The sequence below is a fragment of the Triturus cristatus genome, chromosome 3_2, assembly GCF_964204655.1.
Source record: "Triturus cristatus chromosome 3_2, aTriCri1.1, whole genome shotgun sequence".
NCBI lineage: Eukaryota > Metazoa > Chordata > Amphibia > Caudata > Salamandridae > Triturus > Triturus cristatus.
The window spans coordinates 145,311,251-145,339,061 of NC_140584.1; the positions used below are offsets into that span (position 1 = coordinate 145,311,251).

General features: G+C 46.1%; 1 protein-coding gene across 2 annotated transcripts in view; it reads left to right on the plus strand.

The window, feature by feature from the left end:
• TMPRSS5 (transmembrane serine protease 5) overlaps positions 1-27,811 on the plus strand; it is a 171,364-nt gene that overhangs the window by 99,117 nt on the left and 44,436 nt on the right. For both annotated transcript variants that reach the window (XM_085647359.1, XM_085647360.1), the window contains one exon: positions 20,049-20,191. In XM_085647359.1, coding sequence (XP_085503485.1) covers positions 20,049-20,191 — 143 coding nt within the window. The remainder of the gene's footprint in view (positions 1-20,048; positions 20,192-27,811) is intronic.

The window sequence follows — 27,811 nt, forward strand, 5'->3', positions numbered from 1 at the left end:
CCTTCACATGTCCCTATCCCCAACAAAAATACACTGGGGATGGGGTCAATGGGTCTCTTTGAAGTTGGAGAGGGACTGCGTCCCCCTCCACTTATTAAACAAAAATTGTCCCTAGTGGATGGAGTCCTTGGGGCCTCAATGAGTCTGCATGCCCATTTTCTCTTAATAGTTGATATGGCTCCAAGGGATGTGGTCCCCAGGCCTGAAGAGGCTCAGGGAGGAGGGCGGCACATCCCCTCCCCTTCCAATAGGTTATAGCCTCAGAGATGGAGTCCCCGGATCTCAAAGCGGCTCGAGGAGGGGGACCATAGGTACCTTCCCATATAAAGGAGATTGCCAAAGGCCTTAGTCCACCCATGCGGGTTTATTTTTTTTTAAGTGCGGGAGCACATGCTTTATTTAAATTTTAACTCTGATTCACGGATCCACTGCAAAAGCACAGTAAAAATGTTTTAAATCGTCTTTGGCCTCAGGTATGGTCCCTCTACAACAGGTAGGTATAGCCTTCCCTATTATAGATTTATTTTATTTTTTTACAGTTTTTTCTATACAGTGGGCTGAGTGCCCAAGTCCTACGATGACTGCCACCATTTCTTTGGATTTCTTTGTTTGCAGGGATTTTCTTATTGAATTCCCCTCTTTGCGGAGGATGTAGGTTTTTTTCTTCCTCTCACTGGCATCCTCCTTTCTAGCATAGATATTGCTTCAGACTCACAATTTAACGGTATAACTACCTTGTCAGTGTGTAGTTAATTATTTTTGCCTTTAGACTGAGTCCCTTCTGCATATACTAAAGGCTTTAGATTGTCTAGTAGGTTACCTTTCTGTGACCACTGTAGGGCTGGCTCTGCATCAGGGGGTTCCTTTCTTCACTGCTTAGTCAGGTTGAAGAGATGTTTTTTTCCAATCCATCATGGCTTGCTTATTGGGTCTGGACATATCCTTGAAAGTCTCTGAACAGGTGTTTTATCCTTTCAGGCGTCAAATGTATTTGGTGTGTTTCTCTCTTTAAAGTGTTTTTGTGTTTTCAGGAGAGTCTAGTATTCGATGTGTCCAGGGTGTTTGCTTTTTCTATAGGGTTTGCCGATTGCATAAGACAATGGCAATGTTCCTGTGGGTTTTTAGTGGTTCCCTGTATTCAATTTTTGAGCTCTTTCTGTTTTTCCAGTTCTGGGCACATTCAATGCTTTGCTGGTAGTCTTGAAAGGATGTTTAGGTGGCATCCTGCTGCTAAGTGTAGGCAAAGTTCAATGCAGAGGGGAGGTTCTGCAATCACATCTTACTTTCTTTTGCAGCCCTGGAATCCTGCTCTCAGATTCCTCTTTTCGGATGTACACAGGGGGGCATATTCTCAAGGAGCTATCGCGGAGTTAAAGGCACTTTATTGCAGCCAAAGTTGCGATTAATTTATCTCCCCATTCACAAGCTGGTGTTAACAGCTCACAGCACCAGTTCAACCGTGATAGCAGCCGCAAAAAACATCGCCATAGAAGACCCCCGCAACTATCGCTAATGAGATGCAGAGTAGGCGTTCCCGTGCCCAAATCCGCGACAACACCACTCCAAAACATTCACAACGACCAGACAGAACTGCGATAAGAACACAAAACAGGAGATAAGGCGCGTTAGCAGCAGGAAAATAACACCTGCTCTGACCACAGCCTGCACCACAAAAGGGAGCACAGCCCACAGCAACATCGGAAGGGCAACAGATGCCATGGAGCCACTGGTCATGCGGCCCGGACACCCAAGAGGGCCACAACACCCACCACCACCACCCCAGGACCCCAACCCCCACCCGGAACCCCCCACCCCCCTGGACCACAACAGAGGCAGCGCAGACAAAGACAGCGGACTCCCAGGAAATGCACCAGCCTCACAGACCCAACACCTGACAATGTCATTGCCCACTACAGGCCCAAAAGGACAACCATCCCACGCATCTTGACCAACAACCCCCAACAGACCGACTAAACCAACACAGAGGACAACCAACATCTCACCCCACACAAAGCTGCTGGCTGTGCTGCACCTGTTGGCCCCTGGTACCCCCAACCAACACCCACCAGAGTGACACAGCCAGCCACATCCTAGTCTCTCACACCTGAGCTGGACACCAGCCCCAGTCGCTATACGTCCAACACAATGCGCAGGATCCGCTGGACACCAAGCAAGGCCCATACGCCGTAGCTGGCTGCACGCACGTGTCGGGGCAATCCACAGCCCCCTGCCAACACAGCACACAATCACCGCAACAGAAAGCACACGTCTCACATCAATGTGCAGGCAACAACCAAAAACCGTGGAACCTCCACCAATGTTGCCTCCAAATACCCAGCCAGTGTGCATGATTCCTCCATTAGTCCATCAGTCCATCAGCAACCAGCGTTCCCAGGATGGCACCAAGGGAAATGCACAGCCCCTTGGCAAGTTCCAAATGAACACCTCACTCACCTCAACTCCCCAACCATGCAACTCACAACCCTGGCAATGCACACATCACAAATTCACAACCAACATGCAAAACAACATGCCCCCCCAATGGACACGACAGAATAACTCACAATGGTAACCTGGGCAAACCCTGCACATGAGCCATCAACGGCATGGCACCTCAGCCACACACTAGACGAATGTGGGGAGAGGTGGCAACCAGGCATGTGTGAAGGAGGCAGGAGAACCATGATTGAAAAAGTACACAATGCAAAGTGTGACGGAGATGTGCTGGACAGACCGCAGTATGCAGAACATACCCATATCCATGGTGGCATACACCTCTGGTGTATGGAGTGCAGTGGACAGTGGATGCAACCATGTCACCCCGGCTAGTGGGGGAGTTCGCGGAAATGTTGCCTGCTACGTCCCGCCCAGTAAGCGTGCGCGGAGTGGGATGGCCTGGCATACGCCAGGCCAGCGTAGGGGTGTGAATGAAAAGCACGTAGCCCTGGGCGTGGTCCTCTTCTGAAAAGCCCAATTTCTCTGCCAGGGTGGCGCCTCTCACCACGCCATGAGGCCGACGCCGTACACATGAGTGGAGTTGCCTGCGATCTTGTGTGCCTGCCGTACCCCGGCCCGCTGGACCCTGAACCCGTCAGGCCCGCCCCTGCGCAGCCAGGACACATTGATCACCTGCCGACACCGGTGTATGTCATGAAGGGCCAACCACGTGCAGGCGCAAGCTCCAAGCCTGAGGGCCACGACCCTGACAGCCTCTCAGACCATCGCTGGCCCACATTACTCCATCCTCATTCACATACTACACCGGTGTCATCTTCGGCCCAGGAGGTCCCATATGTTAAACTGTGTCCTGAGCCCTGAGTGGCAGTGACCCCAAAGCCAGGGCAGCGGCCACAGCACCAGACCCCCCCGATCAGTGAAGCATATTTTCATATGGGCATCATGCAAAACGTGGTGCCACTAACCCTGTTCAACGCCAGCCGGAGACATGTGGTGCCACTAACCCTGTTCAATGCCAGCCGGCGACATGTGGTGCCACTAACCCTGTTCAGTGCCAGCTGGTGACACGTGGTGCCACTAACCCTGTTCAACGCAACCTGGCGACACGTGGATGAGGGACCAGGAGTACCCTGCAGACCAGTAGGTCCTACATCCAGCACCTAGTTGTGAATCACAAATGAGTCCACACCAGTGGTCGCACGGAGGGGAGTAAGAGGAAGATGCGGCTCAGTCTGGACAAAAGCCGGGTCACAGTCACAGAGGTGAATGAACACTATCAACAAATGACCTGGTGCCATCAACCCTGTTCATCGCAAGTCCGCGTCCCGTGGTGACACTGCACCTGAACTACGCAGGCCGGTGGGCCCATCCAACTCAATGAATGGCCCGTGCTGACCGCTGCCTCAGGCCTACACTGCGGTCCATTAGGTCACACATGTAGAACTGTGTCTTGGGTAAGATGTGGAGGACTCCACACTATTGGACATGCTGCATTGCAGGAGGCAGCCACTAACTCTGTGCGCAATGAGTTATGGGCACCATCTGGTTGGACCTTGGTGGCGTCAGAGCCAATGGCCTGGTGGTTTTCTGCATCTTCTTTTGGCTGGACCGGACTTAGTGTCCGACACGTGTCTGTTCCATTCATCTCCACCATGGTGACTGTATCAGCATGGGCCTGCCCTCAGCATCCTGCCCTGGGGGAACACCTTCCACTGTCCATCGATACACTCCGCGACAAGGCCCCTTGTCATCCCATGAACCTGCTCTGCACCCGTGACCCTGCCCCAGTGCACCGCAAGTCAGCAGCCCGTGGCGGCAGGCCCGTGCAGGACGCAGTGCATCCGGGGCTACTAACTCTGTGCAGCACAAATCATGGGGCCTTTATGGTTGAATGATTGTGTACTTTACGATGTACACTGTTGTCGGTTTCTGACTGCACCAGGTAGCCCTTGCCGGCTGGTGTGCACACACCCCACTCACATCCAACACAGGTGTCACTCAGTAAGTGTGCCTGATAATAAATGTGGCCGTGCGCTCATCCCGTAGCCATTTTCTCCATCTAAGCAAGTGTGTCCATATGTTCATTGTGTGAGCATGATGGGCACGGGCCCTGCAACATCACAGTGTGCTGTCTTCTGTGGACGTTGCCATGTCACCTCAGCATTGGCAGTGACCCTGGACATGTAGCCCCGCACCTGCCCCCTGCATGCACAGGCTGCGTGTGCTGGTTCGGCGGGGGGCCAGGGTGTGGTCCGGACCTGGGCCGGTGCATGAAGTACGGTAAGTGTGTCTTTGTTTTGGGGTGTAGTCGCCAACAGGCCCACAGTACACGATGTTGCAATGTGGCATGTACAAGGAGGGTGGGCCCTCAGGGACGGGAACATGTAGGAGCGCGAGAATGCTTGGGTTCTTGGCACATGCATGCCAGTTGTCATGTTTATCAGTCTTGCAGATGCATGGGCCTGTTGCCTGGCCTGATCTGCAGTGCGATCCCAGCCCGCCATGGGCTGAACACCTGTGTCCGCCCTGTCCGAACCTTTGGCCTACACCCAAGTGGGCGCACACCTTCGAAGGCCAGCGTCGCGGTATTGTTGGTGTGTCGCTGGACATGCACGGACAGACATTAGAATGGTGTCCCGTAGGAGTGCATGTGATGCAACCATGCAGCGCACACAAGGGTGGGTGCCCGTGGCAGGGAGGAGCAGCTATGTGGCAACGTGACACACAGTGAGTCCACTCATGTGCATTGTGCTGGGCATATCATCCATGAATCCCAGGGTCACAGACGTCCCACCACACCCATGACCGGCCTCTGTACGTCTCCAGTATGCATGCAGCTGTTGAAGTTACTGTAGAGTTGAAAGGTCCTTTGTCTGTACTATCAGGCGGTAGCACATCTGCAGCTCCGAGCAGGAACTTGCATGTGCCCAGCACCCTCTGACAGATACGATAGCATTTGCTTGCGACTCACACACTGCGCACTGCCCGACGAGAGACCAACGTGTACACATCCCACACGCAGTAGACCTTGGTCGTAGTTGGCGTGCATGAAATGGCCTTCACACGTACTCCCACCCCACACAAGGCCTGCACCCATTGCACACAGACACTGCTCATTGCACCAAGCTGTGCCATTTCATCCACCAGACTGCCTCAGGGCAAGCCAGTGCCGCTTCAAGCAGAGCCACTGATGCAATAGCAGACCATCCCGGACACATGCTTGACTCCAGTCACGTGGAGCTGTACCGTGCACGTCTGCTGCATGTACTGGGGCACTGCCGTTGTCAGTGCTGCGGATCAGTTACCGGCAGAGCTTCCGCCTTGTGCACTTCACCTGCGTGCAGCCTGTGTTGCATTGTTGTTCGTGCATATTCGAGTGGCCCACGTAACGGTAGCTGACCTGGATAACGAGGTGTGTGTGTGCCCCCCTGTTGGCCCACAACCAGGAGTGTCACCAGGATGACCACTTATGGCAATGCATGGATGTTTGGCATGCAGGCTGGAAACTGGACCTGGGAGATTGCACGAGTCGTAGTGTGCAGTGAACACATTGAGCCACTACCCGATTGGGCTTTGGTACACATTGGGTCCAGTGGAGTCAGCACATCTGTCCGGGTCAGCTGATGGATTACGTCGGCGACATGTCAGATGTGGACGACGATCGCTCATTGGAGATGTTGGCTTACGCAGCTGCACTTGCGTTCATGGACGAGTGACAAGGTACCTGCAGCCACACCTGGATGTGAGCCATTGCACATGTCCCAACACATGGCTGTATGTTGTGGATATGGTCACATGTCCCAAGACGACAGTGGACATGGCTGCATTGGCCAGGACTCATGTTCCAGGTGCGGACAACCAACGCGGGTTGGCACTGACTTGGTGAGGGACTCCCCCAAGGTGGACATGGGCGCTTTCCTACGTTTCTCATTCAGACATGCTGCTGCATTTGTCTGCATATCGTGGCACTTCTCTTGGCTGTACTGACTCGCACTTGTTGATAAAGTTTCCGCACTTTCACTTGTCTCCAACTGTGTTGTATCTTGATTTGTATGCCAATGTGTGTGTCACGGACTCTCTGGCTCCCTGCCATCCATGCATTGCTACCCCATCAGGACTGTGTGTTTGCACTTGTGCATTATCATGTCCCTGTTTCATGCTTTGCCAGTTGCGTATGGCCGTTTATCGGCCACAGGCGGGTGCACTTGTGTTCTGTGTTTGGTTGTGCACAAGTTGGTGTTTGTACCACATTGTGTTCGATGTTGGGGTGCTCTGCTTCCTATGTGTGTGTGCTGCATTGTGTGTGAGATGTCCATTGAGCTCTGATTTGGCTCACCCTTCTCCCTTTCAGGTGGTGTTGTCTTCACTTCTGTGCTTGTTCAGTGGTGTGACATTGCTGGGTTGTGTGACTTGTGCTCCTGGTTGGTACTGTTACTCTTGGGTATGGTTTGTCTGCAGTTGTGCTGTGCTTAGTTGTGCATGTGTGCCATTGTGCCCATCTCCCCCGTCCCCCAGTCCATGTTGGTTCCTCTCCCTGTTGCTATTGTGTCTGTTGTTCGGTGCAGTTTCCGGTCTCCGAGTCCTACCACCGTCTCCAGAACTGATGTGGTGAACACCATTTACACAATTTCCTCCATGTCATCCAGCTCCTGATGTGGCGCTGGACTCCCACCTCCGGTGTGCATTGCTGCCTTCTTGTTGTTGGCATGTTTCTGCTTGTTTGTGCCTTTCGCATCATTGCTGGAGTTCTGGTTTTCTGCCATTGTCCTCCTCCACTCTCAGGCTGCATTTATCTTGGCCAAGATGGCCTGCCATGTACAATGTTTTGTTGCCAATGGATTTGATGTGGTTGTCTGCTTGCTCGGGTTGCCTCCATTGTGTTTGGCTGTTGTTTTCTGTTTGGTCTGTCTTACTCTTTCAGGCTTTTGTTGTGCTTATTCCTGCCTGCCGTGTGTTTTGCGGTACTGGCGGTGCTTATCCCTGCTTTCCTCATCGCAAATGGGCTCATCGCGCGTTTTCTGGTGTTGTGGTTTGTGTTTTTATCTCCATCGGGGTGGTTGTATCGCTGACATTGGCCGCGTTTTCGGCGGACTATCGCATGCTACCGTTGTGTTGTGAATTCCATGTTAACACGGGGTTATTTTCCCACGATAGATTGCGATGTGTAGAGTTGTGTTAGCATTTTTTGGTGATGTTTATCACACGTTCTTGTGAATATACCCCAGGGTGTTTATTTGTTCTTGTGGCTTCCATTACTGTGGACCTGTAGTCAGTCCTGGCTTCTGTTCGGGTACATCCTCACTTTATTAGGACTGTTATGAGGAAACTGGGCGGGAGGTAATGCCCTGATTACTCAGTTGCAAACTTCATGACTCCCAAGTCCATGTTTTCCTTGTCACAGTCTTGAATTTCCTCCATTCCTGAACCCTCACTGGTCACGACCACAGAGAGAGGGGCATAGTAATCGGGGAAGAAATTACCACTACAGCCGATGAAATAGAAGTCAGCAGTTTTTAGATTGATGAAGGAAATCACACATTTTCAGTGTAGCACATTCTATGTAAATGGTGTCCAAAGTATCTGTACCCCACTACTATATTTTCTTGAAATCCATATGGGATGAATTTACATTTCATGAATCTGGAAGGGAATCTCGTACATAGTCATTGATTATCCAAAAAGATCTGCCATGGTTCTGGCCTTTGTGGACAAGCATTGGACAACCGTGCCACATGAACGTTTTCCTGCTTTATTTAACCAGGTTAACAATCTTTCCTGCACATTCACTGGCAAGCTCACATTGTCCAAAGTACTGCTGCCTCTTGAATTTATTATTGGAGATTTCTTTTTCACTCGTAAACTCATGAAGTTGCTTTCCTAGTGCAGTTCCAAAGTGTTTTTTCATTATTCTGCTAGGCACAAGAACTGCAAACTTACTCGTGGAAGTGCTTGCACATGCATAACAGATGGCTCTTTCAGCTTTGGCACTTTAACTGAGGCAGGTTTTGCCACACCCTAAAGAAGCTCTTCGAAGATGCAGGTGGATGCTACAGCGTCATGGAGCTACAACAGCATCGTTCTGTGGAAGAAGTCTTTGTTAAGGATGCAGGGTGTAGTAATGTGATTCTGTGATGTAAGATGGGATGGATGCCTGAGTGAGATTCTAATGTGGAAGGGAAAGGGTTTTCAAACATATACAGGGCAGTTATGAAAGCGATTGTAAGGAGCAAACAGTGTTACTTCATATCTTGAATAAAGACGCTACAGGCCATTTCTGACTGCCGGCCTTTTGTGGTGGGCTGTTACAATGGTGTTGAATGGAAAGCCCATAACACACAAATGGAGAGAAAAAAGGGCACTGATGGGCTCGCGTCTGCCCTTAGTCATCTAATCACAGCATAACAATTGGCGTGACATTCTAAATTTGCTCAAAACCCATTGTTCACCAGCAAACACACACTAATGTTTTCATAGCTACCTACGATATGCTAATTCCCAGAGCGAGAGCAATTCCAAGGATTGGACGAGGTAGGCTCACTCACGTAATGTGACATGCCCCATCATATGCCACCTCGTCCCACCCTGGTACGATGGTACTACCAGGGAGGACTCAAGCTGAGGAGCAGACTAGCCTGACTGAGTTCTTAGAAGAAAAAAAAATCAAGATAAAATACTTGGATCCAGTTTCAGAGTTAAAAAAGCCTTAGGATAAACCACAAAGTATCCTTTATTCAGGTGGTATCCTAGCCCTGTTTAAAAACACCAGCGGGTCTTATCAGGAGGCATATACGGTTATGATGACCTATATGTGTCACTGAATTGGTAACACTGTCATGCCAATATGTTTCTCCCTTTAGTTAGCCAAATGGTCTTAAGCATTCGTCAGATCTATGTGTCCTTACCCTACAGTAACGTCAGTGCAGAGTCCCATAGAAGGTATGTAGAGAGAACCTACCTCTCTAATAAAGTTTCCAGGTTATTTAACCTGTTTTTAAAATGCTAGTTGCCACATGGTCTGTTTTGGGCGGGGGCCTCCTATTGTCACACTTTCATCAAGGTAGCGCACCCGCCATGGTTCTACCGTGTACCCTTATAATTACATCGGTCACGCCCCTTGGAGAGACCCACCAGTTTTTTCATCCCACGTAAAGCCCTGATAACACGTGTCATATGTCTTTAAAGAGCATGTTGTTATCAGTATTGCGTTCCTCGCTGTAAAACATCAGGAATTTGCCAGGCCTAGAGCGAAGAGCAGACACGGCTTGGGGGGATCAGTGTTTTCTTTTGTGCTTCCACATGGGGATTTTTTATGCTTCAATTAACAAAAAAACAGAAAGGTCGGTAGCATAACAAACTCAGAAGCTCTTTTTGGTGGGAATGGTATGCAGTTTACCTTTGCTTTTTCTCACAGTTAGGGAGATAGCCAATGCTTGCCAGAATATATTGACCAAACTCCTTAAATTCAGGGTAAATGCCAAGGTGGGCTTAGTTAACAATCTGAAACCAATCATTGCACCTGCCACATGTCGCAATATTTGCACAGGAGTAAGGATAGACATATTTGCCAAATTAGTAATCCTCAGGCTTGCCCGGTGCTGCAGCAGCAGTCCGAGTCCCCGAGTCTGTCAGCTGTTGTGACTAGTATTATTATAATCATTTATTTGCAGGCTTAGGCAGCTAAGATCCATGCTGCAACCTCTCTCACATGATCCTGTTTCAGTTTGGTTACAGTCGGGTCCCATGTGGAGAGCCTGGACAGACTCATATTAGTGCACTTCCATTTCTGGTTCTTTGCAGCAGTTTTAAGGCCTTTTTAGAGTTTCTTGTAGCTCAAATGGGTGTCATTTCTGATATTTATATGTTTCCCTCGTCTTCATTGCTCGATTTTCCTCATGAGAAAGTGTCACTCATAGTCTCTGAAATTAAGAAAATGTCACACATAAGCAATCTGAAAATTGGGGACAGATTTCCAAGCCCCTTGCGCCGCCGGTGCATCACGTTGCATGACGCACCGGTGGTGCAGGCTGCATGAGTTCACCCGTGCTTGTAAAAATCGCCCCTGTTCACGCAACACTTTGCGTGTTAGGGGCGTGACATGGGTGTTGCTGTGGGTGTTCCCACACAACACCCAATGTCCACTGATGCAAATGCATCAGAATGTTACGCCCCCTAGGGGTGGCGTAGCGAGGTGCAACGAGGAGAAATGTTTTAATTTCACTTCATTTTTTTCCTCTTTCAATGCTTGCTGCGTTCTACAGCACACATTGGAAGGGGAAATCACCTCAATTTATTGTTATTGTGCAAGAAGGTGCCCCTTCCTGCACAAAAACAACCTCCCCACGGTGCAGGCATCCTTGCACCATGGTGCAAGGGAGCCTGCGCATGGCAGCAGTTTGTGCGCCAGCGCAGGGGGAAGCACACAGATGCAACATATTGTTGTAAATATGTTGCAACCCTGTGCTTCGAAACTAACACAGCGCGGCGCAGCAAAATTACTTGCGGCACCGCGCTTCGTTACTTTCTTGTAGATCTGCTCCTTGGAATCTATGTGGTGAGCTGTTACACAGGGTTACATTTTTATAGACGCCTTTGCCTCCTTAATATTTTCATCTTTTCTAGAATAGCACAGGAGTGAACAAGAACAGAATAATAATAAGCATTTGTAAGTTGTTACCTAGTTAATTACACGATTCTTTAAAAAATTGCTTAGAAACATGCTATCACTTTACTAGATTATTTTTGTAAGCCACCAAAAACAACATGATCGTTTAGAGATGGGAAAGTCATGAGTCAGGTTGTTAGCTTTCAACATCACAGGTTCTTTCATCAGGGGTATCACTTTGTAGAAACTAACTTAATTTGCATTTACTTTTCGTGACAACAAAATACCATAGCCTTTCCGCAGCAAATGCTGCAGGACAGCAAGTTTACCCTGGAAATGTGTGCTCATTTGTTCAAGACCTCATAGCCAGTATCATGAGCCTCTGATCCTATAGCTTCAAAAGTAATACAATTGTGCCATCTGGTGGTCATATCTCCTAGCACAAGTGATTTTGACTGCTCCTCTACTTCGTTTCTTTTATTCTAGATTTGAATTTTGGGAATTTCTCAAAGGATATCCGTGCGAGCAATTTGGGGTGGATTTTTGTCTTCTTTTCACTCCCTTTTGCCTCAACGAATAGCTTGTTAAACAGTTGCTGTTGTAAGAAATGCAAATATTTCTTGTGGGTGAATATTTCATTAAAAAAAAACCACCCACCATTGTTTAAATTATGTTTCATTTATGTTGTAGAGGTTTTTTGTGGTAGCCTTCTCAGTGCACTTTGCGATGGGATTGATGTTACTTGGGAACGCTGCTGGCCCAGCAGTGATATTCGAAGACAACGCTCTGTAATATTCGATCCATCCAGGAAGCTTCAGCCGCAGGCGTTTCCCATTTAGTCAGGCAGGTCCAGGTGACACAGTCCGATAGTGAGTAGCAAGATACTCATTGAGCCTTGTTTCTGATGGGACTGCGAGACCCGGAGAGGGGGTGTTCCCGCTACTCTCACACGGGCTTAAAAGTTCCCACCACCTCCTATGGCAGGAGACGCGCCCCGGCAAAGCTCGGGCCAAATGCAGGCCCATTCTGCGCCAGTCGTCATCCACAGGCGGCTGGACTGGCCTACCCCTATAACTTCCTCCCCGCAGGTACTGGTAGATTTTCTTTTCACTTCTTCTTTATCTCTGCCAGCATCTCTTTTAACATGGGAGAACGTAAGCCACGTGCAGGCACCCAAAGCCTAATACCAACACTTCCCTGATGGTTTATTGCAACGCGCCCCACCAGTGCTCAACAGAAATACTGGCAGAAAGCAGGCTCTCTCTCATGTAGGTGCCTCATGTAGGACAATTGCGTACGCCTCTTCAGCTGGTATATGAACCGATGACCTGGTCCTGATCCGATCAGGGTCAAATTAATCTTCAGCATGGCTCTCCTTTGCCTACTGTTCGAACTCCTTTGAGGCAGAGCATTGCCCCCGTTTCTTTGGAACCAGAGGTAAGGGTTGTTTCAACAGCCAGTAAAAGGCAGGGAAAAGGAAGACTGAGGATACCTGCTCCGAATCAAAGTGCTTCGATGATAATGGGCTTGATAATATGCCCTCAAGAATTCCCATAGAAGCCCATGTTCTGGTGTCAACATGGGCTTCTATTGGAATTCTCTGCGGCATATTATCAAGTCCATTATCGCCACTTTAGTGGCAGTTTTCTGCCGCTAAAGCGGCGATAATTTTAACGCCATGCTTGATAACATGCCCCCCTGTGCCTGGCATTTATCTACTTTATTCATGGTGCGGTAGGATTTTTTAATTCATTTATTCAGTTCGTGCTGCCCTACCCCAGCGTTTTTTTTTTTTTAAGCAGACATTTTTTTTATTCGGCATCGTTGGTCATTTAAATGTTATCGACCTCTGCCTCGTGCATCAGCCGACAATGTTCTTGCATGCGCGCATCTTCTCGAGCGCTCTTCATCTCGCGCTCCAGCTTTTTACAGCCTGCCACTGCTGCTTCGCGAGCGTTCTCTGCCTTGCGCTTCCTCATTTTCACTCATTGTTACTTAGCGCTGGCTGGAAAAAAGTGTTCATTGTTTCTCCCGACTTGCTTCTCCTTGCTTCCTGTACTCCTGCTGCCCACTGCTCCATCTTTCAAGATCTTCGTATACCTTTCACAGCACTACAACCTTGGCAGTCTTCCTGTCTCTGCTTCTGCTGCTCGTAGAGACAATTATAGCCAAGTTAAATCAAAAAGACAGTTTTTCTACCATGACACTGCCATCTATTGGCCTTTGTTGGAACTGTGTAAATCCTTTTAAATGACAGAGACTTCACGTTTTTATCAAACCAGGGGCCATATTATCAAGGAATGGTGATAACATTATCGCCGCTTTAGCGTCAGGAAACTGCAGCTAAAGCGGCGATAATGGGCTTGATAATATGCCCTTGTGAATTCCCATAGAAGTCCAGGTTCTGGTGTGTGGTGTGTGGTGTTATCAGTTTTTCATTGCTTAACTGGTCCTCCACAGAGTTTTTTTTTTTACTTCCGTCTCATTATCCTAAGGTGGTTCATTTTGCTGTTTTCATTCCATATCTTTGGCAGAAATGATTATTAACCAAGCTGTTGTGCCCCCCGCCCCCCTCTTGATGTCACAAGGAGATCCTCTCATTGAATGGGAAGACTGGATAGAAACCTTTGAAAATTATGTTGTGGCTCTAGGGGGCTAAAATGTTTCACTTGTCAGAAAGAAAGCGCTTCTAATAGGTTGTCTGGGCACTGAAGGGCAACACGTTTTTAAATATTTACCGCAGGTCTATGAAGACAATGGAGACATCATGGAGGATGTTTACAAGGAAGCAACATTACGCATACACAAGCATTTTGCAAAAACCCTTAACATTGTAATGCAACATCACAAAGTCTATACCCAACCTCAGAAGCCCACTGAGTCTATTGATGAGTTTGTGGCAAGATTTAGAGAGTTGGCCATTAAATGCAAATTTGGCCCGATGACAGAGGAACTTATACATGACCAGTTAATTGTACAATGCTGCAACAAGAAGATTCAAGAGCGCTTGTGGGCAGCTGCTGATCCCTCGTTGAAGGAAGCCATCAAATTAGCAAAGGTGGTGAAGGAGTCTAAAAAATGCATGAAAGAAATGCAACTAATGGGCAATAGGGAGCACGTTGAGGTCTCTGAGGTAGACGATGATGCCAGTTCGGTTAATTTTGTAAAAAAGAAGCCGATCACTTCTTCAAGTGTCTGCAATCCTTCCTTTAGACCTCTTGTTCCTTCTCAAGCCAGATCCAGCACTCACATCTGTTTCCGTTGTGGCACCAACTCGCATATTGCCAACTCCAATTTGTCTTTCGCACCGAATCAAGACTGTCGTTTGTGTGGCAGGAGAGAACACTTCGCCCGCATGTGTAGAACTGCCTCCAACAAACCTGAAGTTGCTGTCGTCGAAGAGTTCAAAGAGCTCTTTCAACACAAAGTCATGATGGTGGATTCAGACACCACACTACAACATGAGGATACACAAGACTTCAAGAGACGCACACGTCCCAAAGCTGACTTTCTAATTGATGGCAAGCTTGTGACTTTGATGGTTGACTCGGGGTCCTTATACACCATCATTTCCAAAGACTTATTTGAAACTGTTTGGTCCTTTAGAACATTAAATAACATGAATTTTATACTGAAAGGTTATCAAGGGGCCAACATAGTTGTTATAGGCTACTTAGAGGCTGACATCTCCTTCCATGAACGGCATACGAAGGGGAAAGTTTTTGTTTCCTCTGAGGGTCCGCCCATTTTGGGGTGGTCTCATCAGTATGACTTACATATTGTAGTCAACCCTAGGGCTGATGAACAAGTGATGGTTGTGTGTGAGGATGACGTTAACCGTGTTCTTGAGCAATTTGCTGTGGTCTTTGACAACAAGCTGGGTGTGCCTAAAGATTGCACACACAAAATTATTTTTAATAAGGATGCCATCCCGGTGAGGCATACCTCTAGGGAAGTTCCCATCGCTTTTAGGGCAAAGGTGAAGAGTCTTATTGATCAAATGGTTGCCGATGGGGTCATCAAAGCTGTCGAATCTACCCAATGGCTTTCCCACGGTAGTGATTACCAAGAAGGCCAATGGGTCTTTGAGGTTCTGTGTTGACCTGCGCAGCCTCAATCAGAACTTAGTTATGGACTGTTTCCCTCTTCCAAATATTACAGAGTTCATTTTCCTCTTGGCGGGTGGAAAGTTCTTCTCAAAACTTGACCTCAGGAGTGCGTACCACCAGGTTATGCTTCACCCTGACTCAAAACACCTTATTGGCTTTGTCACTGCCGAGGGTGTTTTTCAGTTCAATAGATTGCCCTTTGGCTTGTCATCCGCAGCCATCGTGTTTCAAAGGCTCATCTCTAAGGTCCTGGTTGGTGTCAACAATGTCATTTTCTTTCAGGATGACATTTTGATTTTCGGTGACACTATCGAGTCACACAATGAAACTTTGCGCTTTGTTCTGTAGAGAAAAGTGCACATTTTTGGTTACTGAGGTGGAGTATCTGGGCTATCGTATTTCGAGTGAGGGGGTCAGGCCAAAACTCAACCTCGTAAGTGCTATTGTGAATGCGCAAACACCCATTGACAAACAAATGTTGCGTTCCTTTATGGGTATGGTTGAGTACTACTCGAAATTTGTTAAGGACTTTCCTACTAAATCTGAGCCTTTACGAGCTTTACTTAGGAAGGGGCAGAAATTTGAGTGGGTTGTACCTCAGGAGTATGCTTATTGCACCATCAAGGGTGAGATTTCTAATGCCAAAATGTTGGTTCCTTTTCGGTGCAGCCTGCAAACTATACTCACTGTCGATGCCAGTTCTGTTGTACTGGGTGCTGTACTCTATCAAATGCATGCAGGTACCAAAAAGACAGTAACTTTTGCTTTCCGCTCCCTCTCCTACACCGAGAAGAAGTATGCTGTTATCGAGCGGGAGGCTTTGGTAACAGTCTGGGTCACTTCTCATTTTTGCACTTTAATTTGGGGGTCCAGACACCTTGAGGACCGATCACAAACCCCTTCTAAAAGTGTTTGCATCTAATGGTTACGAAAATGTATCTGCTCGCCTTGCCAGGTTGGCTGTTAAATTACAATAGTGTGATTTTTCGATTGAATACATACCTGGGTGGAAAAACAAGGTTGTGGATTGCCTTTCTAGACTGGCAGATAAAATGTGTGATTATGGTGAGGTTTCCACAGAGGAGGTGGTTGCGAGCATTGAAGAAATTCTGTCTGCGGCGCATAGTGCTATTTCTAAACGTGAGTGGTTGGATGCTTCTGCCAAAGACTTCGAGCTCCTTGCTCTTCATAAAATGATTAACCAAGGTGTGTTGAGGGAGAGTATTTATCCTCACAATGTCAGACCTTATTGTAAAATTGTACAAGAACTCTCTGTCAATCCTGACGGCATCATTCTCAGAGGTGAGTGATTCATTCCCACTGTCACCTTGAGGCCCAGACTCATTACTTTAGCGCAAGAGGGTCACTTGGGCCAGACCTTTACTTCCAAAAGGGTCAAGGATAATTTTGGTGGCCTAAAATGGAATCTGATGTCAAAGACTGGGTTGAGAAATGCCTTCATTGCAAAAATTCTGAGAAAAGGTTGAAATTGTGGGGTGGGGGGGGGGTCATCAAGGATTTCCCTCTGCACATGGCTGAAGCTGATTTGGTGTGGGAGAAGCGCTCAGCCTTGACTTCATTGGACCCTTTCTGTTCCTCTCCAAACTTGAACGTTTTGCAGCGGTCTTGGTTGATGCCAAGTCACGTTGGTTTGAGGTCATTTTCATGAGGAACATTAGCTCCAGATCCCCCATTACTATGTTGGAAGCACTTTTTAGAAGAGAGGGTGTCCCTCTTAAACTAGTTACCGACAATGGCACACAACTCACTTCTTCTGACATAGAGTCTTTTTTGAGTCATGTGGGTGTTAATCACATTCGTACTTCTTTGTACAACCCACAGAGTAACGGCCAAGTTGAGAGGATTAACAGGTAGGTTAAGGGCACCATGGAGTTAGCCTTTAAAGCCGGGCAGAATGTGCAGAGTGCTGTTAAAGACATGCTCTGGGCATATCGCACCACACCTAATACAGCCACCAGTAAGACTTCATTTGAGATGATGAGGGGCCGGACAAGCAGTCATGCACACTTGCAGTGTGGAAACCACTCCTCCCCCTGTGACCCTAGTCCCGTAGGAAAATAAAACGATAATAAAAGGTTATTATCATTTTCTTTTTTTATATGCTCTTTGAGCAGTTGGGCAATGCTCCATCAACAATCTAAACACTGGTCCAGGAAGTGGAACACCACACTTGCTCAAACTGGGGTCAGAAACAGCTGCAGAGGACTAAGTCCATGAAGGCTGGGCCTGCAATGAGAAGGCATGCAGCATTTGCATCACTTTTTAAAGGGGGGAATGGTCCCCAGATACTGATTTACAGACTGCAGGGCTTGAACAGGAATGTCGCATGAGCAGAAGATCAAAAAATAGAACTTTACTATTGCTTAATTACTTCAAATAATTAGTAACCTGTTTGACATTTTGGGCTACATTTTGGGGTTCATGTTTATTATTCATTAAGGTCTTTGCATTTGGGAGGTTTCGTGGGAAGTGCTGTGCAGGTCTTACAGAAGATAGCTTTTCTAAGCATATTCTGAAACCATTTCTTGTTACTTGCCACCCTTCATCTGTGTTAGTGTAGACTGTTTTCAAAATATGTCATTTTATTCTAACTAATGTTTTTCGGGATTGTAGGTATTTAAGTGTTTGTAAAGTGTGAACTTAGCTAGGAAGCAACAAAATGTCCAATCAGAATGGCAACAGGGGGGATGCTGCTTGATTATGTTTTGTATAGGGGTGTGTCTTTATCATCTCTTTGAATTACAGGTGGGTCATGGTAGTTCTGCTGATGTATCGTCTGTTTTCTTCTTTCCTACAACTTTTGGTCTACGGTCTGGCAAAGTCCTAGCTCCTGGTATCCTACAGCTGTGGTTGGATCCTGGCAGGAATGTGGCGATGTTATTTCAGATGGCCTTGTAGGCAATGCAGCAATTCTGAAGGTCAGGGTGGAACAGTGTGGTCTGTCAGTGTAGGGGTTATATGGTCAAATTTAAACCACCCCTTCATCACATATGCTTCTAGATTGCCTTTCAGTGGTGCTGTTGCAGTATCTGGAAGTCCATGGAACAAATCATTGCCTACATTCAGGTGGAAGAGAAACAGTGCTTGTATGGTTGCACTGAAGTCGTTATCTTAGAGAAAGGGTTTCTCTTTTACTTTCTTCTCTCGCCCTTTTCAGAAGCATGTCCCTTCCTGCCTTTTAGCCATCCACGACTGGATTGCTACTCGCTTTCTAAAAATAAACTCTAGTAAGACTGAGTTTCTAACTTTAGAATTTGTTCCTCCCTCTCATATTGTGTTTTGTTCCTCTCTCATAATCTTGAATTTATCTCCAATTCTCCCTTTAATGTAGTATCTAAGATTGCTGCTGTCACCAAATCTCTTTAATTTCAGCTATTCAACATTTGAAAATGAAATTGTTCAATCAGTTTTCCTCCTTAACCCTCCACCTTTAACTCTTGTCACTTTAAGTATTGATTTTCCCTGTATGTGGGTCTGCTGAAATAACTCACCACTTGCCTGAAGTCTCCAGAGAATGCTTGTATTTACCTCCCTTTTTTCATCTCCAACTCTCGCTCTCCTATATCCTCAAACTTACAACAGCTACACTGACTCGATCCATGTCGCCCTATTCTACAACCTTCATTTTCATGTATTATCTTTAAATTCTGTCATTATCCCATATCTCCTCCCTAATTTCCTTTATCTCCCCTGATGTCCCCAGTCGTTCTCTGTGTTCTGCCTTAGCTTGATTGCTCTCCACCCCCAGGTCTCTCTGCACCCCCTTGGTCTTCCGCTCCGGTCCTTTTGCTGTGGAACTAACTCCCCCTCACAGTTAGATCTGCATGCACTATAATGTTGTGTAAACCTTTGGCAAAGAACATCTTGTATCTACCTGCTCCAATTCTTGACCAGGACGGTCACTGGACGATAGACCAACTTGTATTCAGTTGTTCTATACGAATATGCCTTGCATAGCATTTTGGATAAAAGCGCTGTAATAAATTCAATTAATATTTTACTTGAGTACGAGGTTAGTTCTGAATGGGAATCCAAAGGATTTTGCATTGTTTGTCAGCTGGATCATAAAGCCTGCTAGGTTCATGTTGGAGAGCCAAGCTTGAACTTTTAATTTATTTAGTTCAGTATAGGTATTTTGCATCCATGTCTGAATTAGTTTGAGATAGTCATTCATTCGCTGTGTGTCATTGTAGAGGCAACCTTGAGGTACAGTTGTATGTGGTGTGCATATAATAATATACCACATTTGTAAAGCGCGAACAATCACCCGTAAGGGGGCTGGGGGCCGTTGGGAAGATTAAGCAAGCTATTACCCAGAGTCACATGGTGCTGGGCTAATCTGCCGCCGCCACCGGGGATCGAACCATGATCCCGAGATTCCGGAGTCAGTCGCCCTGGCCGCGGCGCTACACCTCTTCTATGTGCTGTACTTCACATTGTCAGTAAGTATTAATCTGAAGGTTTCTATATAGAGGCTGGAGAGAGGATGAAGCCCTGAGGAAATCTGCAGGAGACAGGGAGTTTCTGAGAACTTGTGGTTAGTTTAAGTACGAAATGGTGGTGGTTTGCAAGTTAGGAGGTGGGGTGAATATTAAAATCCCTTGATAGTTATCCCTTTGTCTTCCCCACCCCACTGTGAACTCTGTTCATTTGCATAAAGCATTTTACATAAAAGAGTCAAAGAACAATTAACTAGGTTGGTGTCGGGGTCTGGGGGGTCAACAAATAGTTATAAAGGCTTACAAGATGTAGTATGTTGTGAGTAATTTTTACTATATTACAAGACCCTTATGATCACATAGACAGAACTTATTGAAGCAATTTAAGTCTATTTTCCATCTTTTTATGTGTATTTTCAGTTCATGCGCCAGAGACATTAAAAGAAGCATCAGTACCTCTCATCAGCACCAAGAGGTGCAACAGCTCCTGCATGTACGATGGAGAGATCACTTCGAGAATGCTTTGTGCTGGATATCTAGATGGGAGAATAGATGCTTGCCAGGTAACTCGTGAAACAGGTTGGCAAAAACTGAAAGAAATTACACAAAGAAAAAGATATAAATGCAATAAAAACACTGAATATTCAGTTCAAATTCAGACTTTTTCTAAGTGCTCCTACATTTTGTAGACAATGACATTTAGGCACTGAGTAATACATTAATATTTCTGCCAATACATGGTTTGTTCAAGAGTGGTTGAAGGAAATAAACTCCTGTCTACTGGTACAACAACTAATTATCTTGCCATTTAAATCTGAGTCGGGATCAATCTCTTTAACTCTAGGTTACCCCCAGGTGTTGCAGTTGTATTTGTTAATGCAGTGTTGTATAACAATGCTGGTAAACACATAATACAAACAAGACAAAATTAAACGTAGGAAAAATATAAACCACATCAATATTCAAGAAATATACCAATGAACTCAAAGCAGACGATCAAGATCCAATTAAAACTTCATTTAAACAATCGGACCAAAAAGCAGAAAAAGTACTTTCCATTTTTAGCCTACTCTATCCCGGAGTAGTTTTCTTCCCAATTTGGTGCTTCACCAACTTTGGTATTAGTTATACCCACACCCGCAGTGATCCTTTGATTCTCAAATTACTGGTTTGGCATGCCTTTTCCAACTGTATAAAATTTGTTCCGTTTGATAAAATGAGCAAACACACTTATAACCTGCCGGCAATAGTATTACAATGAGTTCCACTGCTCCACGTCACAAGGCTTATTGCACTTGTATTGTAATATATAAAAGAACATGAACCAATTTGGGCTCTTGAGCATGCGGTACAGCAATACCTCTCCGGCGGTCCTGGATAATACTGGACTGTCCTTTTCAGTTTGTTAATATTACTTAGAGATTGCTAGTCATACCAATTTACTTACCATAGGCATAGAAGGCTTTCTACCCCTATACCTTGGACCAAAAGTCCAGAACACTGAAATTGTCTCATGAAAAGAGTCTGCACGATCAAGGCAAACTTCACAGTTTATTGGAATAGAATTCCTATCTATTGCCTGGTACTGAACCAGAAAAAGAAATGGAAGAATAATGTCCCTATTGATATGGAAATCTGACATGACTTTCGGGAAGGATAAAGAATCTCTTAGTCATCATCATTATCATCAAAATATGTGTAGTAAGATAATATTCCATCACCATACACATAACAATGCATTATGGTATAAATATAGTAAAAATCCAGCATATTACATAGCAAAAATATAAAGCCAGGCACAAAACAAAAAATAAATCTGAACTGAAGAAAACAGCCTGTAACCCGCTAACCAACTAGATTTCATAGTTCAACCTCTTCAAGTAGTATGGTGTTTGAACAAAGTTTTCTTTTTTTTCATATTTTATAACAGATTTCTTTTTCTTCCATGGTCTCACTATGTAATTTTCAATACTGTGGTGGATTTTTACGTCTGTGCATTTAAAAAAAAAAAAAACTTTTGTTCTAGCTCTAATCCTGAATTGTAATATTAATTAGGGTTAATAGTTTTATCAATGGCTGATTTAGCTTGTCTTACAAAGGACAAGTGACAGTATAAGTAGTGGCAAAATTCTGGATTTCGAATTGAAGATACCTCACATAAGGGGAATAACATAAACGCATAGCTTTTTTATACTTCTGTGTATTTAATGTCGAGATTTGTTGGACGCAATGAGCTATTCAAGACGGAGATTTTCAATGAAGAGATTATTTTATCTAATTAGCCACTTTTCATATGGCCCATGGTTGACCAAATATAAAAAGATATTTTGTATAACTTGAGATATCTAAGGGAAGGGAGGGATGATTGATTTTCAAATATTAAGAAATCAGATGATGTTTTTAGGAAATCTTTTGCAGACCCAATGGATCAACTTCAGGCCCGCAGTAGCACTTGCTATTTGGCATCCAAATCAATGAAATCCTACCCCAACCTTAAAAGTCACAAATGCTTCAAAGACATTATGTTATGTTATGTTAATTGCACTTTTAGAGTGCACGGTTACCCTCGGGTGTCCTGGCGCTAAGCACTGCCTGCTGGAAAGAGTAATGGAATATTCTACTGATTAAAAATCCATGTTTTCAACCCCTTCCTAAATGAGAGGAGATCTCTGGAGTTCCTCAGATAGAAAACAAAATCATTCCAAGCCTTTGACCTTTTTAAATGAAGGGACAAGAGCTTGCTTGGCTCCCGTTGAGCAAAGCGTTCTTCTGGACACATACCACTGGAATTTTCGCCTCAGTAAGTCAGGTCCTACTCCATTGAGGGCCTTAAAAATGGTGCAAAGTGCTTTAAAGCGTACTCTTTGTTTGACGGGTAGCCAGTGGAGTTGTTTTAGTTCTTCCTTAATGGAAACAAATTTTGGAGTCCCTGAAAGCATTCTGGCCGCTGCATTCGGAGCAATTTGAAGCCTGATGATGTGTTGTTTTTGGGCGTTCAAACATAGGCCATTGCAGTAGTCGAGATGTGACATAATGAGTAACCGTGATCACTGTCTTGAGGCCATTTTCGGTGAGAAAAAATGTAATTTTCCTAATAATTTTGAGTGTCAAAAAGCAGGCCGAAATTACCATACTCATTTGGTCAACCAGAGCAAGCTTGTTATCCACCATCACCCCTAGAGTCTTTGCTTTCTTAGTGGGTGTAGGACAGATTCCCAAACCTTCAGACCACCAGTCAGGTGTCCACACATGTGGGTTGTTCCCAAACTTTATGACCTCGGTTTTACTTGAGTTTAGTTTTAAACAGTTAGCGGACGTCCATCCAGAGATGGCAACTATGCAGTCGTGGAAACGTGGCCCTGTTTCCTTTTCAGCCCCATCGCTCAGTGACAAAACTATTTGAGTGTCATCTGAATAGGAGGTGAGTTGCAAACCAAAGGATCTTATCACTCTAGCCAGGGGGGGCCACATACACATTAAAAAGAATCGGGCTGAGGGACGAGCCCTGTGGCACACCACATGTGAGGGAGAAAGGCTTTGACCTGCAGCTATCCAGATCCACAGTTTGCATTCTGTCGCAGAGAAACGACTGCAGGAGTCTCCAGGCTAGTCCTTTTATCCCCACCTCAGACATCCGGTCCATCAAAACTTCATGATGGACCGCGTCAAAGGCCGCGGACAGATCCAGCAGAATTAGTATTGCATTGCCTCCCCTGTCCAGGGCCTCCCTGATTTCTTCTGTGGATTTAATTAGGGCTAGCTCAGTGCTGTGTTCTTCTCTAAACCCGTATTGGGACAGGTCAAGTATTTTACTAGATTGGAGGAATGCACTGAGTTGGATGTTCATGGCGTTCAATTCAATTCAATTTATTTAATTTGTTATGGAACTCCTACGGAGGTCCACAAAAACACACCATCAGATAGAAAGAGACAAACTTTATATACAATACAAAATTCTTCCTTATATATTGCTACAAAAATTCTTATATCAAGCATACTAAATGGTGTGCAAGTAGTGCTAAAAATATATGATACAGTCAAGTAACCGATAAAATTATTTTAGCGACCTATTGAGAGAGGTGCAAATAGCGCTATAAATACATGAGGCTATCAAGGGAAAGTTCCTAGTAAATAGGCAGAAATGTTTTAAAAATTGATATATCTTAAAACAAACCATTTCATTCGGAGGGGACAGAACCAAAGATCGTGCCTCCTGGGCAGAGTGGATATTAAATTTAATAAAAACTGGCTGTAAAAACATGTGCCTGGCACTTTGCAGCTTTGAGCATACAAATAACACATGATCTAGAGCTTGGATTTGCAGCTGGCAAAATTCACAAATTCTCTTCTCTCTAGGTGTTTTATCCCAGATACCAGTGACATCTCTTAGAGGCAGCAAATTAAATCTCAGAAGGAGTATCAGCCTTCTAATCCCGTGAGTGATATTCCAAGTTAAAAAAGGCTGTGTTTTATTGCCCAAAGCACTCCCTCTGACCGCCTCATTACTGGAACTGATAGGGAATCTAGACTTCTTTAGAAGTTGTTTCAGTACAGGTTTGGACATAGGAGAAGCTGAATTCAAACTGAGACCGGATGAATCATTTGCACATTCAAAGGACCTAAAAAACATTGATTGTTCTTTTAGCGTGACAAAAAATTCTATCCTCAGGGCAGCCCTAAGTGTACCTTCCTCCCCCAAAAGGAGGGAGTTACCCCACCTAAGAACCGCAGCCAGGTATAGGGTAAAGGACGCGACTAATCCAAATTCGAGGCGCAGTATATGTGGGGCTGCCAAAGAGTTTAAATTGCAAATTTGACGCAGGATTCGCTCTTCCGCCTTATCGAACAAAAGCCAATAGATCATGTCCAGCAGCTCGGCAACATATGTTAGCGAGGGAGGGATTGTGACCTTAAAAACAGATAAAAACATGGCCAAAATGGCATCTCCCACAAGTTTTATAGAATCTATTTAGTGCACTTGCCTGGGAGACAGCTTTACTAACAGAGTGTTTAATATGCTCCAAATCTGGGCCAGTTTTGGAAAAAACATTCCCTAGATACAAGCATGAGTCAACCAGATCCAGTTTTTCATAACCAAACATCCATCTTAAACATCTCCTTATTCTAAGCCCCTTCTTATGAAATACCAAAATCTTGCTTTTAGCGATATTAGTTTTCAAGAAGTGAACCTCTGCATATTTACTTAGGGCATCTAGCCCACGTTGCAGGCCAATAGGCGTTAGATCGAATATTGCAACATCGTCTGCATATAATAGAGAGCCAATGGACATTGTACCAATTTTTGGAGCATCCCCCCTTACCGAATTCACAGTGCCGGGGAGATCAACAATATATAAAGAAAATAAGAGTGGTGCCAATAGGCAACCTTGCTTGAGCCCATTATGCGTTCTAATTTAACATGATAACCCCCATGAACCTCCCATCAGAACCCGGCACCAGGTGTCTGTATGCAATTCCATAATCAGACCCAAAAGATATGGTATGCCAAGGAGGACAAGTTTTCTCCACAGCGTCTGGCAGTCCACTTTGTCAAACGCTGTGGAGAAATCAATAAAAGCTGTATATATTGGCATTCCTCGGGAGAAAACATATTTCTCTACAATTGTCTGAACAACCGCTATATTATCCAATGTGCCATGGTTTTTTCTAAAACCAGCTTGTTCCGGAGGAAGAATATTCTGATCATAAACTCATTGTTGAAGATGGCATAATATGCTTTTTGCAAATAATTTGCCTGAGGCATCCAGGAGGGCAATCTGTCTAAAACTAGTCGGCACCGTTTTCGGTCCTTTCTTATACAGGGGGCCTATAATGCTCCCCTTCCAAGAGGGGGGGATTTTATTAATCAGAAAGCAATATTTAAAAAGAGGCTCTAAAAAAATCACCTCACGCTTCTTTTTTTTTTTTTTAAACTTTATTATGCAGAACACCAGCAATACAAACATGGGCCTACAACCACCAGGGCCGGCCGCTAGCACATGCATGCCAATTACGTTACGACACAAAGCAGCGACTGATCCCCAGAGGCGCAGCAGCAAATACAAAAGTTATGTTCGGCAACTCGGAAGTTAGACAGAATACCGATATTTTAAATTGTAAGATAAGAAAACGAACAAAAAAGGAAAAGCAAAAAACTCAAGGCGAGAAACAGTCTAGACAGTGTCAAGCGCCAACGGGGGGACCCCACCCGGCCAGGTAGAGAAGCAGGAGGTCAATAAAGATGACCGGGGGGCAAGGGGGAGGCAGTGGGGAAGCCAGAACAATCAGCGTAAAGAGTGCAGTATTCAAGGAACCCCAGGATCAGGGGGACAGGGAAATATCAGAAGTGTCTGCAAAAGGGGGCGTACAAATGTTACCTCGGTAGGCGTTCCACTGACCCCAAATTCTACCCCACGCCCCAGGCTTGCCCCGAACCAGATATACCGTCTTCTCCCTGAACATACACCAGTCCATGTTCTCCTTCCACACTGACACGGCGGGCGGCCGCCGGGAGCCCCAAAGCTGCGCAATATCCCTCTTTGCAATCATGTTCCCAAGTGCCGCCCACCGGGCCTGGGCAACGTTGTAATCATTCGGCTCCCATACATTCAGCAAACATCGAAGAGCCTCAGGCAACAGAGCAACCCCAGTGACACACTCCATTACCTCATGCACACGGCACCAATAAGCCGCAACCTCGCGACACTCCCAAAGGATATGGAGGAAGGTGGCACTCATACCACAGCCGCGCTTACACAGCCCATCCGAAGAAAAACCCATCGCAACCAAACGAGGACCCGTCACGTACACTCGGTGAAGAATTTTAAGCTGGACAAGACGGAGTCGGGCCGGAATGGCGACCTCTTTCGGGGAAGATAATGCAGACTGCCAGTCCTCGTCATCCAACTCCAACCCGTCTCCAGTCCAGGCCTCCCGAAGATGCACAAGGAGGTCCACCCGACTGTTGATTAGATTCTTGTAAATCAAAGAAATCGTACTATCGGGCAGATGACCATCAAGTATACGGTCCTCGAGTAGCGAAGCTGCGGGGATCGTGGCACCGGCCTTGAAAACCGACAGCAAAGTGTGGCGAACCTGTGCGTACCTGAAGAACTCCCTCTCACTCAGCTCATACTCACTCTGAAGCGCCGCAAAGGACTTGACAGAACCTTTCACCCAGAGATCACCCACTCTGCTGATGCCAATCATATCCCAGTTCTCAAAACCTTTTGTCGTCCAGAGGCATCCCAATCCGTCCGACGCAAACAGGGGGGTCGCTCGTGTCAGGCGATCATTCCAACGCATGGCCACATTGGCATCCTTCCACGCACGCACTGCAATCTTAGTGGGTCCCGTTAGGTTCCTCCCCGCCGTCCGAGAATAGAGCACTCTATTGAAGTTGCCACCCGTCAACTGATATTTATCCATCTCAAAAGCCGGATTTGGGCCGGGTGCATACATAGCATGGTTGACGGCGGACAGCTGGGAGGCCCAATAGTACCTCCTGATGTCCGGGAGCGCAATGCCCCCGTCATACCAGGGGAGAGTCAGCTTTGCAAGCGTGATACGAGCGCGACCATCTCAAATCAGTTCCCTCTGTAGACCCTCCACCTCCCGAAAGTAGGCCGCCGGAATACTATCAAAGGAGTTCTGGTGTGCGTAGAGAAATCGGGGCAGGGACATCATTTTGAAAAGTGCCGCTCGACCGAGTGGCGACAACGGCAACCTACGCCAGCGAGCCACGTCCAACTTCAATCGCCGAAGAGGAGGAAGGAGATTATGTTCATGGCGAACCGCAGGGTCCAGCGATACGTAGATCCCCAAGTACTTGAAGCCGGATTGCGAAATTTGAATGGGAAACCTATTCGGCAAGGGGGGAAGGTCACCGGAAATAACATACACACAGGATTTGGACCAGTTAATGATCAGCCCGGAGTTTTTCCCGAAGGAAGTGAGGACGTCAAAAAGGACATTAAGGGATTCACGCGGGGAGGTGAGGTACAAAAGAATATCGTCGGCATACAACGAGACTCGGTCCTCAAAACCAGGGGCCCACTGAATGCCTTTTATCGACGGCTCCCATCGGAGCCAGGCCGCAAGCGGTTCTAAAGCAAGAGCAAAGAGCAGGGGGGACAACGGACACCCCTGCCTAGTACCCCTCCCGAGAGCGAAGGGCTGGGACA